At 38.0% G+C, this 20,167-nt stretch overlaps 1 protein-coding gene across 1 annotated transcript; it reads right to left on the reverse strand.

The window, feature by feature from the left end:
- Positions 1-2,759: 2,759 nt before the first annotated feature.
- LOC127977879 (uncharacterized) lies at positions 2,760-18,831 on the reverse strand. The gene is made up of 7 exons (XM_052583066.1): positions 18,683-18,831; positions 15,669-15,869; positions 13,586-14,592; positions 12,985-13,054; positions 9,645-9,822; positions 6,720-6,885; positions 2,760-3,330 (listed from the first exon to the last, which is right to left on the reverse strand). Exons 2-6 carry the CDS (start codon positions 15,856-15,858, stop codon positions 6,726-6,728), a joined length of 1,605 nt encoding a protein of 534 aa, XP_052439026.1. The 5' UTR covers positions 15,859-15,869; positions 18,683-18,831; the 3' UTR covers positions 2,760-3,330; positions 6,720-6,725.
- Positions 18,832-20,167: the final 1,336 nt, after the last annotated feature.

The following is a 20,167-nucleotide window of genomic DNA, read 5'->3' on the forward strand; positions in this document are numbered from 1 at the left end:
ATGGTAGATGGAATTCATGAGTTCATTCTTTCCTGTTTCTTGGGCAAATCTTATTAATGCCCACAGGCATAGAAAATGTTTAGTCAATATCCAGCAGGTTTTGAATAAAATGTAGAATCCAAATTTACTGCGCTATCAAGATATTGAGCTGGCTGACAATATTTTGGTCAAATATGTTCTATTACCACTGTGTTCAATACAAACAAGGCAGGTGATGTAAAAAAAACTTTACAGTACTACGGCTATGTGTCTCTCCTTCACCATGTTTCAAATTTATGGCCTGTCCAACTCAGAAACTGGGTATCAAAATTATCTCTGACTGTTTTCCAGTTGTAAATATGGAATAATTCTGAAAGCATTTGAAGGCAGCCTTTGGCTGTACATTGTTTTGCTTCAGGAACCAGATTTTATATTGAATATCAAGTGTACAGTAGGATATACAAAACACTATAAACTGGGTTATGATAAAAAAACAAACAAAACCTCCTGTAAAAATGTTATTGTTGTATTTTAAATACATTACATGTGAAATAATTACAATAAAATGAATCCTCTGATGTAGATCTCTTTTTTGTTCTGACAGCAAAAGGAAAATATTTTCTATTCCTGTCCTGCCAAACAATGGTCATTACTGCATTCAGTCAATGTAGCATTCAGAAGGGTATTCAATGTGTTATCTACTTGCAAATAAATAGTAATCGCCCATCCTGAATATTGCTATAAAACAGAAAGCACCAAAATCAAGTCCAATCATTCTTTCATAACTTTCAAAAGCTCTTGGCACCCTCATCTAAAGAGAAGCTCTTTTTGCTCTGATGTGGTCGGCCCGCAGGCCAGCGGGGCAGATGACAGCGAGAGTGATGCGTGCCATCTGCATTGTCCTGCTAACATCTGCATCTCCTTCTTCTGTTTATGAGTGTCTCACAGATGGACATCCATTATGTACGCAGATGAAAGGAAGGGGACAGTGAGGCATGCACAACAGCAGACGGTGCATCTGCATGCGGCAGTGCAGAGGGAACAGTGAATGTCAGTGAATGAAACAATTTTAAGATCCCATCAACAGAACAATGAAGATGATACAGTTGGTCAATATCACTCAGTCAGTACATTAAGCTGTTTTACCTATTTAATATTCAGTGTCATAATATAAATCACATCTATGAATATAAATAATCACCCCAGAGGCATAATTATACAACTGAATATCAGGTGAGTACACCAGCATTTGCTTTTGATTTCAATATCTGTTCCACAAAATAAAGAAAGTCATAAAGGTTTGGAAAGACATAAGGGTGAACAAATCATGACAGTCTTTTCACATCTCTTTAACTGAAAAAAAAAATGAAATTTTGGTTTGACACACCGTATTTGTTATCTGTTAGATCTCTCATTTACTGACAATTGATGTTAGAATGGCAACATATTGCCATTATGCTCTTTGCAAACCCACAGAAGGTGCACACAGGTACAGTCAGTTGACATATAAATGTCTCTTGGCACAGACCAAAAATGGTGTAGAGTTGCACGTTTGTAGACTTTGATCAGGGGTCTCGCTGAAATACGTCAAGCAGACATCAAAAAGAATCCGTACCTCATGCTGTGGCAGAGTGGAGATGCAAGCAGCATGACTAAACCCCTCGGCAACTTCACAGGGATATGAGCCAGTCAGACTAAACCATCACACCTTCAAGAAGAGTGATGCTATTTATCAAAAGTACAATCAACGCACAGGGAGTAACTGTTTACATGTAATCTGGAATATGTTATGTAATTATTATATTACATTTGAAAATACTATTGATCAGATTACAGTTACTTTATCGATTACATAATTACATATTATTCGCTCTTCTGTTTCATCTTTTATATTTTCCTTTCTAAATTTAGCCTACTGCTTTTATACATTCAGAAAGTGTTCCAGTTTTGTGGATGTTCACACAAAGGCAAGCATAGTCAGGTAATTATAATGACACTAAAAACGGAGAGGCCACGTGGCATTTGTACACAGGATTTACAAAAGTGTATGAAGACAGTTGTAATTGCACTAATTGCAGCTTAGAAAGGTTTTAACACAATGTCTGCATTGGATGCCACTGTCACTGCATCACACTGTAAAAAATTTACCGTAAAATTTACAGTAACTTACTGGCAACAATTAGCCAGTAAGTTACTGTGAATATGTTTTACAGTAAGGGTACTGTAATTCTATTTACAGTATTTTATGTATACACTGTGAAATCAAAAACAATTAAATACTGTGATTTTAGTTGTATTTACAGTAACTTACTGGCTAATTGTTGCCAGTAAGTTACTGTGAATATGTTTTACAGTAAGGGTACTGTACTTCCATTTACAGTATTTTATGTATACACTGTGAAATCAAAAACAATTAAATACTGTGATTTTAGTTGTATTTACAGTAACTTACTGGCTAATTGTTGCCAGTAAGTTACTGTGAATACGTTTTACAGTAAGGGTACTGTACTTCCATTTACAGTATTTTGTGTATTCACTGTAAAATAAAAAAAACAATGAAACACTGTGATTTTAGTTGTATTTACATACAAAAAACAGTTAAGCACTGTTTTTATGTATTGTATGCAATACAGTACTATAAGCAGTAGATAACAGTTAATCACTGTAAATTCAGTTTTTCACTGTACAATTTAAATACTGTATCACTATGACTTAATATTAGCCATCATTAAAAGAATCACCCATATTCTTAAACCCTGCAATCAACTGCAGACAATAAGAAAATTGTTAACAGTTATTTATTTAAAAACATTTGGTGAACAGGAATGACAAAACAGGTACAACATAAAGGGATAATTGACACTGGACAACATGTCATTATGCCATCCAAAGTTAACGAACATTCTGTGTTTGTAATTTTTAATGGCGTGAAGTCTATTATCTGCGTATTCTACTGTTGCTAAATTTAATTACTGACTTAAGAAAATTTTACAAAACGAGGCTATTTCATTACAAGTTTTGTAAAGTTACAGAGCAAACTGTTACTAGTTCATTCACTAGTTCCACATGACTGGTTGCTATGGCAGAACAATAACGCAAATTGATACAACACGGTCAAAATATTTAACTACTTTGAAGCTTTTTAAATAACTGATTATTACCACATTCTAAAGAGTAATAAATAACACTATGGCAATACTGAAATAAAATAAAACATTGAACATTTAAAAAAAAAAAAAAAATATTTAACATTTGCATGAACATTTAAAACAGAAAGGAAAATAAACTTCCCCTGCCACTATGGCCTCTTGCATGCCCTGACCTTGGAGACCTAGAATCCTAGTTGGAGCCCTGAAATTAAAGAAGAAAACACATTAGATCAGCTGAATGGTTTCGAAAATGGTAAAACTAAACTGTTTAACTCTGGGGGAGTTGTAAAATGAGCCTATTTCCAAAAAAAGGGGAGTGTTCTTTTAACAAATACAACTTTTTATTTTAATAATGGAGGCTACTAGTAAATAGTGAAATTAACATTTAGAAAGATTAATAAATGCTGTAGAAGTGCAGTTTATTATTAGTTAATGTTAACTAATGTAGTTAACCAGTTTAATAAATCGAACCATATTGTAAAGTGTTACCAATTTGTTATACACCGATTCAGACGACTCGCGAGTTCAGTGTTGGACAGATCAGTTGTTTTAACCATTCATTAAATGTAATCAGTTCAAATGAGTCATTAGTTCGAGAATCGGACGTGTCAGTAGCGGACTATGGCACGCGCTTTATTATCCCGGGAGTTTAGGACATTGCACAAGATTTTTGTCAACACAGGAAACATTTCATCACTGGATAGTTTTTTGTTTGTTTATTGAAAGTGTTTATATTTCAGGTGATGCAGAACAATTTTCAGAGTACATAAGGCAACGTTTTCTTTAGCACAATTCACACCCAGCGGTAATTCAGGGGAAACAAAATCTCTGAATGCTCGACATGAACTTCGGTCTTCCGATCTTTTACCATCATGTCAATTCTCAATTGATTTTGATTAATATTTAGATTTACATTTATGCATTTAGCAGATGCTTTTATCCAAAGCGACTTGCAGTGCATTCAGGCTAACATTTATTTCCTAACATGTGTTCCCCTGGGAATTGAACCCATAACCTTTTGCGCTGCTAACGCAATGCTCTACACCACTGAGCCACAGGAACATGCCTGAGGGAGCGAGAGAGAGCAAGACAGTTTGACGACTGTGAGAGTGCGTGCGCGGCCAGGGCTCTCTGCTCGTTCTATCAGTAACATGCGCCCTGTCACAAGTGCAGCAGTCATCTACATCACACCATTCAAATGGCTTTGGCGGGACAAAAATTCGTTTTGGCGGCTGAGAGAAATGGAGGGTGAGTTAATAATTTTCTTTTAACTGAATAATGAAACGCAATTCAGACCCTGATATTTATCTATCACCCAAAAGCCGGTATTAGTTTTCCTACACTGTTCATAGGCTTGCAGCCTCCATGTTACAGCTAATGCTGTGAGATTTTATGCATGTTAAATCTTAAACATAAAATAACCTGATCATGTTTGATCAAGGCAAGCGACTGTTCTGACTTGCATAAAAATCCTCTCTATTCATTTGAAATATAGAGTTGGGTTCTGTTTTAATGTACCCAAGTGTACCTAAAATAAAAAGAGTTTAATATACAGGTTTGTGGCTCTTAATTTCTTATTATTAATTTAAAATCAAGAATCGAAAGCTTGCGAATCGAAATCGAATTGGAATATCTGAATCGTTAAGGTTTTAATGGTATTACTACTCTTACCGATACGGCTTCGATCGATCGATCCGATACTTTAACGGTATTCTTGTCGGTACTCTTTGATAAATATATATATATATATATTATATATATATATACATAACAAAAGATAAACAATTAACAAAGATACACATTATATAGGCCTACACAGTGCTTTCATTTCAGGAAGGTCTACTACTGTTCAGGTATGGTCTAAACAGAATTCTAGTAAAGCAATCAAATGTAAAATAACGCTGCATCGTTTATCATAGATAGATTAATGCTTATTAAAGCTGAAGTTATTCATTTAAGCCTTTTTTTTGTTTAATTCACAGTAATGGTGCAATCGTCAGCATGTTTATTAGACACTGACCCTTTAAGACCGAGTGCAGATCTAATAGGCGACTGATGCGCTATATTTTCTGACAACTATTTCCATACCTACGTCCATTTTAGACATATTTTTGTGTACATTTGCTAGTTTAGATGTGCACATGAAACTGAAAGTATAATTTGCTCATCTCGTTGCGTGCGCCACCTTGGGAACAGCATCTCATGAGCATATTTTTGTGCTATTAATAGCTCTTTTTATTATTAAACGCGTCTCCACAATTTAGCAACAGTAGCTAGACTGCATTTTACAACAATCACTGAATGCTGAATCTGATTCTGTCGTGACGTTTAAGTTTTAGGGAAAAATGAGAGCGTAGCCTACTGCTGCAAAGGGAATTAAGTTGCGCTATACAGAATGCAGCTATAGTTTTTAATGGTTTTACCTCAAATATATTATTATTATAATCTTTGGAAGCCAAAATCTAAAATAAAATCAGAGTAATCACAAATCTGAAGTGTAACCAGGCTATGTTTGAATGTTTAGTTCTGTCCTCCAACGTCACTCATTAGGGCTGTCATGTGCGCACTGTGGACATCTCTCTGTCTCGGACTGCGAATAGCAAAAATGCATCACAGACAAATGGTTTAATATTATGGTATATAGAAAAGGTTGGCGAAATAAAACGTCTTTATAGCAATAATAACATTACGTGTATTTTTCCAAGTACCAACAGCATAACCGATAACGTCCGAGCTTATCGATACAGCGGTCTTTCAAAATTCAGCCCCGGGGCCCGTTTAATACCAGCTTTCGGTACCCACCCCTACCCAGCCCTATATGTTAATGGAATATTTTTATGAATGAAGGCGTGTATCACTGATATTAGTAATATAGCTACTGATGTCTCGATGAAAATGTTTAAGAATCAGTATCAGTTTTGCAAAAATGAGAATCAATTAAAATAAAAAAATCTATATTTTTTTACCCAGCCCTAATAAATAAGGTAACAGTTTATGTTTTACTTACATATATGATTTAGTCAATCAAGAGCAATCAACAAGTCTCTCTCTCTCGTCAGTTAACGTTGATAAGCTACATTGTCTTGTTTGACTTTCTTTGCCATTTACATCTGACTGAACTACAAACTTTCCAATGACGTTTGGATAAATGGATGCGCTCAACTAGCTCACGCGTCTGTCCCGCTGCACGCTCAAGCCACAGCACGTTTTTCTCTTATCAGCTCGCGCACCAAAGCAATGTGTTTTACTATATTTCGTTTAATATTTCACTAGTAAGATAGATTTACTTCATATACTGCCTTTTTTATCCCCATTATACCCTCTGTTGTCAGTGTTTCTTTTTCTAAACACAAACACTATTTACACGCCTGGTATCGGTTGTTGGTATCGGAGTAAAAAAAATCATTTTTACGAGTACGAGAACATTGAGCTTAGTATCGGCCCGATATCGATACCAGTATTGGTGCATTCCTAATAATTATTATTATTATTATTATTATTATCAAATTATGATTAATTATATTAAACCCACAGATACCTATATTATTAATTGTATTATAATTATTATTAAAGCTATTATCAGAACCTCACCTGTATCTAGTCAGTTAGCAAATAGAACTCCGTGAAGTCCCTGATGAAGGAGATTACATGGGGGTTCATGTATGAAGTCTTCCGCTTCACCACTCTCCCAGTCGTCTTGCTCATCTGCTCCTTGGCAGTGCACTTGTTGGAGTCAGGATTAATCCTGACTAAAAACCTATGAACATGAGTATAGGAATTAGGGGATGGGACAATATGCGCACATTAATGAATAACTGTAAGTGCAGTGAGCAGTGTAGAATCATACATAAAGGCCAGCTGACAGAGGCATTTCACATCTCAACAGGAGTTAGTCAAGGCTGTCTACTTTCTCGATTACCATTCCTCTTCGAAGGACGACTAGATCATGCGGCCGACTAGATCATGCAGCCGACTAGATCATGCTGCAAGCCACTGACAACAGGCGCAATGGGATCCAATGGACCCCATTTACACAACTGGACGACCTAGACTTTGCAGATTATATCACATTACTGTCCCAAAAACACCAACAAATGTAAGAGAAACTGAGAGGGGTAGAACAGAAGTCAGCTGAGACAGGTCTCCACATTAGCACAACGACCAAAGTGCAAACAGAAAGACACTGGCCAGCTTGATGGTTAACCACAAGAATGGGCAAGGCAAGAGCTGCATTTGACACTCAAGACCAAACTACGGCTATTCGACTCAAGCATTAACACCATACTCCTTTAAAGATCTGAGACGTGGAAAACAACAGAGAACCTCCTGAACAAGCTACAATTCTTCAACCAGAAGATATATTCTCAACATCAGATGGCCTGAAAAAAAAAATGAAGAATTAAGAGCTTAATTACTCCCAAAAGGTTTTATGTAAAAAATATAGTGTGTACATGCCCAACAGTCCTCCTAAAGCATTCAAATTGTTAGGAGGCTTCAACCTACACTATTTAGATACTCAGATACTTTACATAATAGGGCTGGGCCATAAAACATTAACAATATGTATCGCGATAGACATGTAATCAATATCAATAAAAAATGCGTTCGATAAAACGTTCGATTTTTTTTTTTTCTTTGCATGAACAAAGGCACTCACTCACTGGTAACCTAGCAACATAGGGAGTAACACACTACCAGCCAATCATGTAACAGTTTAGTTGCACCATATTGTTGTCTTGTGTTGGATTCTTCAATAACAGAACTGACGTGGAGTGATAAGTGGAAAGCCTTGTTTGATCGGTGATGTAGATAAGATGACTGACTGCTGCGCCAATTCTGACAGGCAAGCGCATGTTACTGAGAGAACGAGCAGAGAGAGAAAGAGAGCCCCTCCTCCGGCATCGCGCGCACACTCTCAGTCTTCAAACTGTCTTGCTCTCTCTCCCTTCTTTGCGCATATTAATTAAAATTGATATTACCATCAAAATCAATTGAGAACTGACACAATGATAGGTTGGAAGACCGAAGTTTCAGGTGAAGCATTCCGAGATTTTTTTCCCTGAATTACCGCTGGGTGTGAATTGTACTAAAATAACGTTGCCTTATCTTCTCTGAAAAGCGTTCAGCACATTCAGCTGACATAAACCACACTTTAAATAAACGACAAACACTATCCAGTGATGAAATGTGTTCTGTGTTAACACAAATCTTGTGCGATGTCCTAACTACTGGAATAATCACACGTGCTGTCACTGCGTCATGATAGGTGCGCATTATATTTTCCTGCTTTTTTGTCCTTTGCCAATCACACCATTGGTTGCTATTGTTTCCTCAAAAAACTTAATTTCTTTTCCACTGAAGAAAGAAAGAAATTTTCGTTTTGAGGTGAACTAATCCTTTAAGTTTAAAATAAAAATGTTTAAATGTAATATATTTTTCTCCTGGTCCTTATTTTAAATAGGTCATAAAAATATCAATAATTATCGATATCGACCAATATGAAACACTTATATTGTGATACAGTTTTCAGCCATATCGCCCAGCCCAATTACATAACATTTTAAATAGGGGTGTCAAAATTTATCGTTTCTACGATGCAGATGAGGACGATACGGTATCGGTTCAGTAATAGACCATAACCGATTATAATGTACTGACACTTTTCTGACGTCATTTGTCGCGGTAGCATACAATGGCAGAGGGAGGCGAGACGCGAGTGCGAGTAATTAAAGATGCTCCAACTACCTTTAAAGCCTACATCTGGGCACATTTCAGCTTTTATGAACAACCTGGTAAGCACATCCTGAAGAAGACGCACTTTGTGCACTCATGTCACGCACAAATAGAATATGCAGGAGGTAATACCACTAACTTGATAAACCACGTTAGCCGTTTTCACCCAGAGCTGTTAACGCCTGGCAGAGTCTGATTGCTTTTAGAGATGCACGGACGAGCTCCAACGCTGAATCCACAGCCAAAAATAAATCATCCACCCGCCCCAACAATTTTCTCTGACTTAAGTATCCGCACCCGATGGTCAAATTACTATTATTCTGTGTTGTTATGCGTGATTATAAATGGATGATAGTTACCTTCAACAGCGGACTCAGCGACGGTTGATGCGTGCATCTTTAATGGTAACATAATACACCGATTAATAAACGCTGCTTTTAAATGAATATTTCTTTAAAACAATTTATATGACAGATTTTTCTTTTCTTAATGGCATAAACAAGCTTTACTCCCAACTGGAATGTCACTGTTTCAACAGGCGAGCACACACACGCGCACTCATCACTTTTGAAGAAAAATGTCAAATTGAGTATGCGGTGCATCGCGATGCATTGTGATATCGAATTGAACTGAATCGATGACATGATAATCGTAATCGAACCGAACCGTGAGACCAGTGTCAGTTCACACCCCTAATTTTAAAGGGAGAAGATGATTTTGAACAGCTTTTCAATTGTCAATTTGCTTTTACACTGTAATCAAACTATTTAAGATAAAAAATACCTCTGAACAAACTCCAGTGTTGTGCTGGCTTCCACCTGATACTCTAGATTGAATACATAGTAACAGGCGAAGAGAGCGGCCAAGGCAGTGGTGAAGTCTGCCATGTGAGCACCAGGTGGGATTACGACCCTCCCCTCGATCGACAGCATCCATTTTTTTGCAGTCAGGATTGTCTCTCCTTAGTAAAGACAAGAGTCATCACAAATTATATTTCATAGTAATACATTCTATAAAAGATTTTCTCCACATAAATTATTGTAAAAACAGGGCAGGGAGCATACATATCTTCGAAGCAATGCATTAAAGGGTTAGTTCAGCCAAAAATGAAAATTATGTCATTAATGACTCACCCTCATGTCGTTCCAAACCCATAAGACCTCCTTTTATTTTCGGAACACAGTTTAAGATATTTTAGGTTTAGTCCGAGAGCTCTCAGTCCCTCCATTGAAGCTGTGTGTACGGTCTACTGTCCATGTCCAGAAAGGTAATAAAAACATCATCAAAGTAGTCCGTGTGACATCAGATGGTCAGTTAGAATTTTTTGAAGCATCGAAAATACATTTTGGTCCAAAAATAGCAAAAACTACGACTTTATTCAGGATTGTCTTCTCTTCCGTGTCTGTTGTGAACGCGACTGTTGACGTACGACGCTGCTGACGTGTTTTCTGGTGCAACCAATAACAAAGAAAACACGTCAGCAGCATTGTACGTCAGGGGCGTCACTGCAGTGTTGTGAACGCGCTCACAACAGACCCGGAAGAGAAGAAAATGCTGAATAAAGTCGTAATTTTTGTTATTTTTGTAGCAAAATGTATATTCGATGCTTCAACAAATTCTAACGGACCCTCTGATGTCACATGGACTACTTTGATGATGTTTTTATTACCTCTCTGGACGTGGACAGTATACCGTACATACATTCTCAATGGAGGGTCAGAAAGCTCTCGGACTAAACCTAAAATATCTTAAACCGTGTTACGAAGAGGTCTTACGGGTTTGGAACGACATGAGGGTGAGTCATTAATGACATAATTTTTATTTTTGGCTGAACTAACCCTTTAAAGGAACACTCCTTTTTTTTGAAATAGGGCTTATTCACATTATTTCCTACATTTAGATAGGTGGGCAAATGCATTTTTGTGTCAGTGCATGCATTGTTTTAGTTTGACTGGGTCGGCGTTAGCTTAGCTTAGCACAATGAATGGAATCCTTTGTTGCCAGCTAGCATGGCCTGAGTAAAAGTGATCAAAAAAATAAAAAAAACCCCACCTAATTACTTCTTGTGGCCTGCGTATTCACAATGAGTACAAATAGCGATCCAGATTAACACTAGGCGATTTCCTAGGCAGATATTGACTTGGGACTATATTATGGGGAAGCACAGGCGAAGCACTGCTGCTTAGGCGAAGCACTGCTACTTCGGCGCAGAGATATCACGCAACACATGAAATCCCACGACTTCCGTCAACATACCGGCGTGAATAGTAGCTGCCTGGCTATTTTCCTTACAGTACACGAATGGCGATGAACATGGCTGATTTTGAGAGAGACGAAGAGGGTGACTTCTCAGACAGTCAAGAACAGTCAAGACAGTCAATACCTATTTGAACCAGAGTTTACAGAAGACGAGCTGCGTGCTTTGGAAATAGAACGACAGGAGGAGGAGGTTGCGTTCGCTCAACAGCCTGAGGACGTGAGGATGAGAGCCAACATGAACTGGTGGTGTGAATGTGGGGGAATATGCCAATCTATGCCGACGGAAATAGAGTGTCTGTGCTGTAGAGAGTGGGACATGTTTTTGCCATTGATGACCAGGCTCAACACGTCAAATCAAGATGAGCGTGCCCGAAGTTGTGTGTGTCACATCTACAGAGGATTTCACGGCGCTGATCCATTCTGCAGTACTCGATTTTTTTTTCCGGTGTGACAAAGTGAACTGGAAAAAACGCCCCACGCCGAATGGACCAAATGGACAGCTGTCCACAGAGTAAGTGATTATTTTAATCATGACGCATGTATAGATCGACCCATATTATACCTGTATTCACATAGAGTTGATGTTTTCATGTGTTGCGTGATATCTCTGCGACGAAGTAGCAGTGCTTCGCCTGTGCTTCCCCATGATATAGTCCCAAGTCAATATCTGCCTAGGAAATCGCCTAGTGTTAATCTGGATCGCTATTTGTACTCGTTGTGAATACGCAGGCCACAAGAAGTAATTAGGTGGGTTTTTTAAAAAATTTTGATCACTTTTACTCAGGCCATGCTAGCTGGCAACAAAGAATTCCATTCATTGTGCTAAGCTAAGCTAACGCCGACCCAGTCAAACTAAAACAATGCATGCACTGACACAAAAATGCATTTGCCCACCTATCTAAATGCAGGAAATAATGTGAATAAGCCCTATTTCAAAAAACGGTGGAGTGTTCTTTTAAAGGATTAGTTCACCTCAAAATGAAAATTTCCTAATAATTTACTCACCCCAATGCCATCCAAGATATCCATGTCTTTCTTTCCTCAGTGGAAGAGAAATTAAGTCTGATTAAAACATTTCTGGATTTTTCTTCGAATAATGGACTTCAATTGTAACCAACGTTTTGAAGTCTAAATCAATGCAGTTTCAAAGATGAAGTGCTTCAACGGGCTGTGCAGGATCCCAGCTGAGGATTAGGGTTTTATCTAGCGAAATGATTGGTCATTTTCTAAAAAAAAAAATTATAATAATTTATATACTTTTTAACTACAATTGTTAGGATTGAGCTGGGAACTACATGTCGAAAGGTTGCGCTCGATATCGCCGGTGGAAATACACAAAGATGGCCAGCGAAATGGAGCGCGACCTTTCGATGTGATGATGTAGTTCCCAGCTCAATCCTAACAATTGAACTGCATTGATTTGGACTTCAAAACGTTGGTTACAATTGAAGTCCATTATTCAAAGAAAAATCCAGAAATGTTTTCCTCAGACTTAATTTCTCTTCCACTGAGGAAAGAAAGAGATGGATATCTTGGATGGCATTGGGGTGAGAGTAAATTATTAGGAAATTTTCATTTTGAGGTGAACTAATCCTTTAAGCAGCAATAACTGGTTTGCTGATAGAAAAACTATGAGTGATACAGGCATAGCAAGCAATCTGAAATAGCAATCACGACATTATAGGTGGCTACTAAAGATGAGAGATTACTCCACATAACTTAAATTTGGAGTGACTGTGCTGTTACTGACTGGTGCAGAAGCAGAGAATGACACAACACACATTCACTAGTGTTTTCCAGAAACTTTGCTTTGCTTGTGCCCTATACATTCAAAGGATTCGTTAACATTGAATGTGAAACTTACCAAGCATGATGATCCTTGGAGTGACTGGGAGAGACAGCTGGGCCTCTGCGTCTGCGGGAGTGGTAGTCTCCTATGCCAGCAAAGATAAGAGTTACTTGAAACAAGGTAGACTGTATATTATCTCTAGGATAGAAAAAGCTTTTTGAAATTTGTTAATAAGGAAGCAATGAGCAATGGTCCTTTTTTTTTTTTGCTCTGAAGGTTTGTGAAAGGTTTACACAAAAAATTAACTAAGTACCACAATATCTTTATCAATTACAACACTACATCAATTTTCTCTTAATTAAAATATTGTGCTCACAGTGGACAACAGTGACTTTACCCAGCATTTACCCAGGAATTGAGATAGAAGCTTGCACCATGTGGGTTATATTGTGAGGTGAGGTCTATCAAGGAAAAAGTGCTCAACCACCAATAACATAAACCTGACACAAACCTGTATTTACTTGAAAAACTGGAGGTTCGTCAACCTGCATTAACAATTTGAGGAGGGGGGGGGGGGGGGTTCACTCTAATCAGGGAAAATGATTCTTCCACAATAAATGTGACAATTAATTGTTGAAAACTCCAAATAAAAGATTTAAATAATTAAGGAACTTACATCAGCAATGAGAAAAAGTGACTCCTCTTGCTCTTTGAAGTGTGCCAACATCACAAGCATCGCTGCTAGGCCATCAGATCCTTCTCGGTCCTTCTTTATGGCTTCCTTCAGAACAGCTCTTACTTCTTTCCTCCACTTTGTAATCTGACTACTGAAGAAATCCAGGAGTCTTTTACCCTTTTTGTCCATATCTTCATTCAGTCTTGTGTATAGTTCAACATTGGTGAGAGTGGTGAAGTGTGACAATAAAAACTTCTGTGAAAAGAGAAATGGCCACTCTTTACCCACATCCAGAATGCTTGGGGAAGGCTTTGCGTTGATGTATTCCCGCTGTTTGGCATAAGTGATTGCCATTAGGTCTTCTACCCTTCCTCTCTCAGCGCCCTTTAGTCCCTCTCGGCTGAATATATCAATCATCTCAAGCTTCTTTTCCTCTAATGATGCTGATGTTTCCCCATCTGGATAGTCCGCTGGCTGCCAACGAACACACCCATAACTGTCGATTCTTGCACATGTAGCTACTGCTGGCTGGTCATCATCACCATCCTCATCATCTCTCTGGGTGCGTTTGTGCTTCCTCAGACGGGAAAGAGAGTTGCCTCGATTCAAATATTCTACTCTGGTTTTGAGCTGATTTATAACGCTGAAATACCCACATCCAATTAGCTCCCCCTCTTCATTTTTGTCTAAAAAGCTATTTGGATATTTTTGAGTTATAGCTTTAGCCACTACCACACACTCTCTGCGAGTAGGGTTCAAGGAACGCTCTCTCATCGCATCAACAGTGACTTTTATCAAGTGTCTGCGGTCATCCGGAGCTGGCCTCTCACCAGCATCTACTGCTCTTCTAAGAGTCAGCCTCACTTTGTTCCATGGCACCTCAAAACTGTTCACCCATGCAGAGATGGGACTTATAGATGATATGGGGCATGTGCTGGAATAGGCAACTGACAGTGGCTCAGACGATGAAGGGCTCAGCTGGGGATTTGAAGGACCTGCATTACACACTGTGAAAGCACAGAATAGTCAGGTGAAAATAAGGTTTGACCCAAAAAAAAAAAAATCTAACAAAAGTTTTCTTAGTGGTTTACAATAGTATCAGATGTACTTAAACTAAAACTAAAAAAAAAAAAAAAAAATCAAAATGGTGGCCGTCAAGTCCTTATAGGTGGGTCAATATAGGGTTAAACCAACAAAATTTATATAAAATGATTTTTGTTTGTTTTTTTGGATTCTGGTACAGTTCAAATATACAAACTATAAAAAATACTAAATAACAGACTACAATGTATTTAAATGTGACCTTGGGAAAAGGGTCATTTCAAAAATGGTTGCCATGGCTTCATCTCAATTACTAATCAGCCTAGATGGGTGATTTGAGGTCAACTGATGGCAAACAAGAAAATTATTTTACATGTTAACATTGAAATATTTTTGATGATGTGCTTTTTTCCAGCCGCATTGCAGGTGTATGTTAAAATCAATGTGTTTAAAAAAAGAGCAAATGCAATGCATGACTATGGGATCTGCATGGATGGGGGAATATGGGCAATATTTTAAATGCTGTTTTCAATTGCAATGCGACCACTATCCTTCTGTACTGTATTGCACTGTTCTTACATACTTGGGCCTATAATCAAGTGATTAGGCTCTTTGGAAAGTTGTGGGTCTGTAGTTTTGCGTGGAATAACTGTATCTAGTGCAGAGACAGCATTGCAGAGGCAAGAATATAGTTTTTATTTTTCCCTTATATACCATCTTTTTTTTTTTTTTAAGCAAATTTGGCTTTATATGCTGCCATTAGCAAACAGCAAACTGCACATCCAGAAGGGCATCTATTGCCGCGGGGGATTTCAATAATTCTAACCTCAATCTGTACTCCTCAAGTTCTATCAACATGTCACCTGCCTGACCAAAGGGGACAGAATCTTGGACCAGGTATACACTAACATCCACATATAACAACTTTTTTTTTTTCTTTTTTTTTTTTTTTACAAAATTATGATTGAATGATTGCGGATTTATTTAGTTATTAATTGTAGCGGATCAACTAATATATGTTAATTAAAAGAACTAATCTCACCTTTCAAGGAATGAATAATTTTTCTGCACTGAATGGGTGTGAGCAGATGTTTGATGTCATCTTCTTGAATAAACTGCAGATCATCTGGTCCTTCAACACCTACTTTCACCAACTCATTGACTAAAGTTTCAAGCTTTGCTTCATCTAGCTGTGGTAGCACGGCCTGTATTGCCTTCTCAATGGAGTCCATTACTCATTCTTCTGAAACACAGAATGATGCAGAGCAACAAGATTAAGACCAAATTGATTATATACAGAAAGAGGGTAATAATCTGCAAGATTCTCTACAGTCAAACACTGATATTGTGCTTCTGAGTTGCTTTGTAAGCAATAAACACCAAGATCCACAACAGGCACAGACTGATACTGCTGGACAACAAAATGTACGTTTGCCTCGTTTACCAGTATCAACAGTATTTTCCCAAGTAGATACCCTGTGTCATTTTGGTCCACTACAACAGTCATGCCTCTTTTGTACAGAGTGCCTTTGAAAGTGACAGAGGGTGTTTCAGTAGTGTCTTCTGGGCGGAGACCCTTGAGACTGATAGCTCTCTGAATGCCAATCTGGTACAGTCGGTCATCAAATTTACTTGGTTGGCCCATTTGCAGAGTTGGAGGAAATAAGTTACCAGCATGTAAATATGCTTGTAGCAACTGGTGTCTTTCTGCTAAGGTACTGCAGAGGTTTTTAAAGTTATGCAGTTTCCTTGCACACTGCTTAAAATATGAGTGCTTGCTTTCAAAGCGCAATGTCCACAACCTAATGAGGGGACCAAACTGAAGAATGAGTTCTGGGTAATGGACAAGATAGTGGTGTTTGGGTTTAAGTGTCTTTTCTGGGAATGTGGCAGTTCTTAGCTGGATGTATTCCTCAATGAGAATCTTAAGGTATGCTACTTGGTTGGTATGGATCTTGGGTGCACATATCAAATCCACAATTTCTCTGAGCTTTAAGCACAACTGCCACACCTCATCATCAAGTGGATTTTTGATTCGGTCTCCAACCAGAATAGGAAAGAGACGTAAGAGGCACCAGTTTTGAGCAGCATGTCCTCCCAGCTTCTCCGCATTAGTTTTAACCTCACATGGCTTGTTATTTGCATCACTGCCTAGGTATGTGAACTGTGATATAGTCCGATTCAGTTGACCATAGGTAAAGTGTTTGCCCACTGTCACTAAGTGCTTAATGTACATAGCAAGATCAAATGAAACAACCCCTTCAAACAGGTCATGACCCAGGCACGGAGGGAGCCCTGGCTGGCAAACATGAAAATATTTCAACTGATTGAAAATTGAGTCAAATTTTACTCCACTGTTCATCTCCTGGTCTGCCAGGTCTGCCACACTATTTTTGTAACTCTCTATGGTTCTTTTAGGACCAGATTTGCAGGGATCTGTTTGAAAAGACACTCTGTCGATGACACAGTACCGGCAAAAATGTGTGCTTTTACTGAAGTTTTCAGTAAACCCGCCAATACTGTGTGACCCCAGATTATCTCCAGTAATGGCAATCACAGAGCCTTTTATTTTCTCCTCAGCACCATATTCAATTCCATTTTCCTCCATTTCTTTTAAGTCACTGACTAAAGTGGAGAACACTTTTTCTTGTCCAAAAAATTGGAAATCCTCCTCTCTGCACAACATAACAAGTTGCATTGGATCAATGGAAGACCTGTTGTGTGGTGCAATCTCTGCAAGTGTCATGTACATGGCCAGTATTTTGTGTTTTTTTCTGCCTGAGCCCAGTGGGTTCGCAACTTCGAAAGAATCCTGATACAAGATGAGAGACAATGAAGATGGTGAATCTCGTAAAAGTATATTCTCTTTAAAGTTTCTACCATCTCTCACATCTTCCAGAACATCAGGATTTGTTTCTGTGTCAGCTTTAGCTTGGGCATACTGTTCTTTAACAGAGTTCTGAGAGAGGAGTGATTTTACTGTATCCTTGATGGGCACGTACTGGTAGAACCTCTCTTTGCCTTTAGCATCAATGCCCAAATAAGTCTTGACTGGCTCAACATAGCTAAATCTGCTCTTAAAGAAGGTTTTACGGGTTTGATCTGTTCTAAACACTCCTTCGTTGCACATTTTCAGAAGGTTATCTTTTGAGAGATTATCAAGGAGCCTCTTAATATCACTTTCAGGGACATTCAGATTTGTTAACTCTTCATGCATCCTAGACAATAGATGAGTCAAACCAGTGTTGTGTACCTCTTGTATTTCCTCTATTAAGGTCTGAATTGTACTGGCTGGTAACAGCATTTTAGCCTGCATTCGGAGATAAAACATGGCCAGATTGTTCATAAAATCATCTGTGTCCACTTCATCTTCTGTGTTGTCATTATCATCGTCAAAAGTGGTCTCAAAAGTGTGATCTAGTTCACTGTCTGATGACATGGAGGCACAGGTGATGTTAGTACTAGCAGCACTGGTAGAACTTTGGCTAATACGTGGAGAAGTAGATATACTCTTGTGTTTCCGATTCAAGTGCGAGGCAAAGGTTGAACGGACACGGAAATGTTTTAAACAATTAATATAAGGGCATGACACTTCTGTGCCATATTTAATATGCCACTGAAGATGTTCATGTAAGCTTGGAAAATTTGCTGACACATAGTTACAACCTTCAACAGAGCAAGCCAAATCAACTCCATCAATGTTCCTTTTAAGTACTGGTTTAGCGGTCTTCTTGTGAAAACGGTACATGTGGCTCTGAACGGCACCACGAGTCACAAAAGTGGCAAAGCATTTTGCTACGCCACATGGAAATCTAAAGTTAGCTAGATTTCTGTGTATGCTCAAATGACGAACAAATGCAGTAATTGAAGCTGTGGTGAAATTACAGTGCTTGCACGAGTAATTCATCTTGATGGAAAGCTAACTAATTATACTCCTAGCGCTAGCTGTATACACTTGGCTTTCCACAGCCTGACAAGGGTGTGGCACTGAACTTTCTATTTTTCCTTTTTTTATTTTTATTTTTTGCTCTAAGTAGTGATGGTAGAGTTACTTACTGATTTTCTGGAAGTCCCGATAAGCAGTCTGTGAAGGATCCGCGATTCCAAGATGGAAACTCCGGCAGAGGCCACGGGTGGGAAAAATACATTAACGTTAAAGCCTGTGAAAACGTCTCCGTCGGAGCTCTCACGGAAACGTTTTCGCTGAATTCCTCTCAGGCAAAAAGTGAAAGATATCAACACAAAGACGAAAACAAAATAAATAACTTTACAACCACAAGACAAATCCGTGTATAAAGAAACGTAAATTTGAGTAATAGTCTGTTATTAACGGAGCTTAACGTTAACGGCTGCGAAGACGTCTCCGTCGGAGCTCTCACGGAAACGTTTTCGCTGAATTCCTCTCAGGCAAAAAGTTAAAGAAATCAACACAAAGACGAAAACAAAATAAATAACGTTACAAGACAAAACCGGGTGTAAAGAAACTTAGATTTGAGAATTAACGGAACTTGTCTGTCACTGACGACGAGTCAGAAATTCAAGTGCTGCTGCCTCTTTCGCGCTTTTTTCCCCCACAGATACTAGATCGTTCTAGACTGGGTAAACTCCGCCCACTCTGGCGCTTTGATTTCGCCAAACAGCTCTGGAAACTTGCACCTTTATCTCTCCTGCTTCCGAAGGAAAAAAATATATATAACACTGATGTTTGTAAAATAAAAATCCCATGGTACGTATTTATGAGTTAACCAGACAGCCCCAATTTTGGGAAGTAATGCACATGACATAGCCTACCCAAAATAAAAAGGCTGCTGCTCATAATTCATTCTGAATAGACACATAACCTACATATATTTACAAAGCTTGAGAGTTTTGGCTCAAGTTCAAAACTCAAAATTAATCAGATGTTATTAATATCGAGATATATAAGCTCAAAAATAAAAACAACAAATATTAAGATTATATTTAATAAATGTATAAAATATTAATATTTAAATATTAATATACATAATTATGTGAATATACTATTGCAACTTATAACCAATGGTCATGCTTCAGTTCAAATCTGAGGATGATATCTCAAAAAATTATGCGTTTATGAAGCCTATATTGTTAGACCATGTCAGCGGAGACTTTGGAGAAGTTTAAGATAAGGCTTATCAAATATTTTATTGCCCTGTTAACACCCATTTACACCCAAACACCCATTTACAGTCACAAAACAAACAAACTAACAAAAAATATTCTTGGAATCTTATGTGAATTCTTTAAAAAATATATATTGTATGGAATAGAAACCTGCAGCAGGTGCATCAGAGTACAAGTTACATGACACATTTTAATTTATTAATATTACACTTTTACTTAAAGCTCACCATCGAGTATTTACATCATATTCCGGTAATGAATTATGAACAACAATAATCTGGAGTTGTCCATGTGAAAGGGGTACAAAGAAAGATATGATAAAAAAAGGAAAATTACAGTAGTTTACTTTACTATTTACAGTACTATAGTGGCTAAATTGTGATTTTTTTACAGTAA

The sequence above is a fragment of the Carassius gibelio genome, chromosome B18, assembly GCF_023724105.1.
Source record: "Carassius gibelio isolate Cgi1373 ecotype wild population from Czech Republic chromosome B18, carGib1.2-hapl.c, whole genome shotgun sequence".
Classification (NCBI taxonomy): domain Eukaryota; kingdom Metazoa; phylum Chordata; class Actinopteri; order Cypriniformes; family Cyprinidae; genus Carassius; species Carassius gibelio.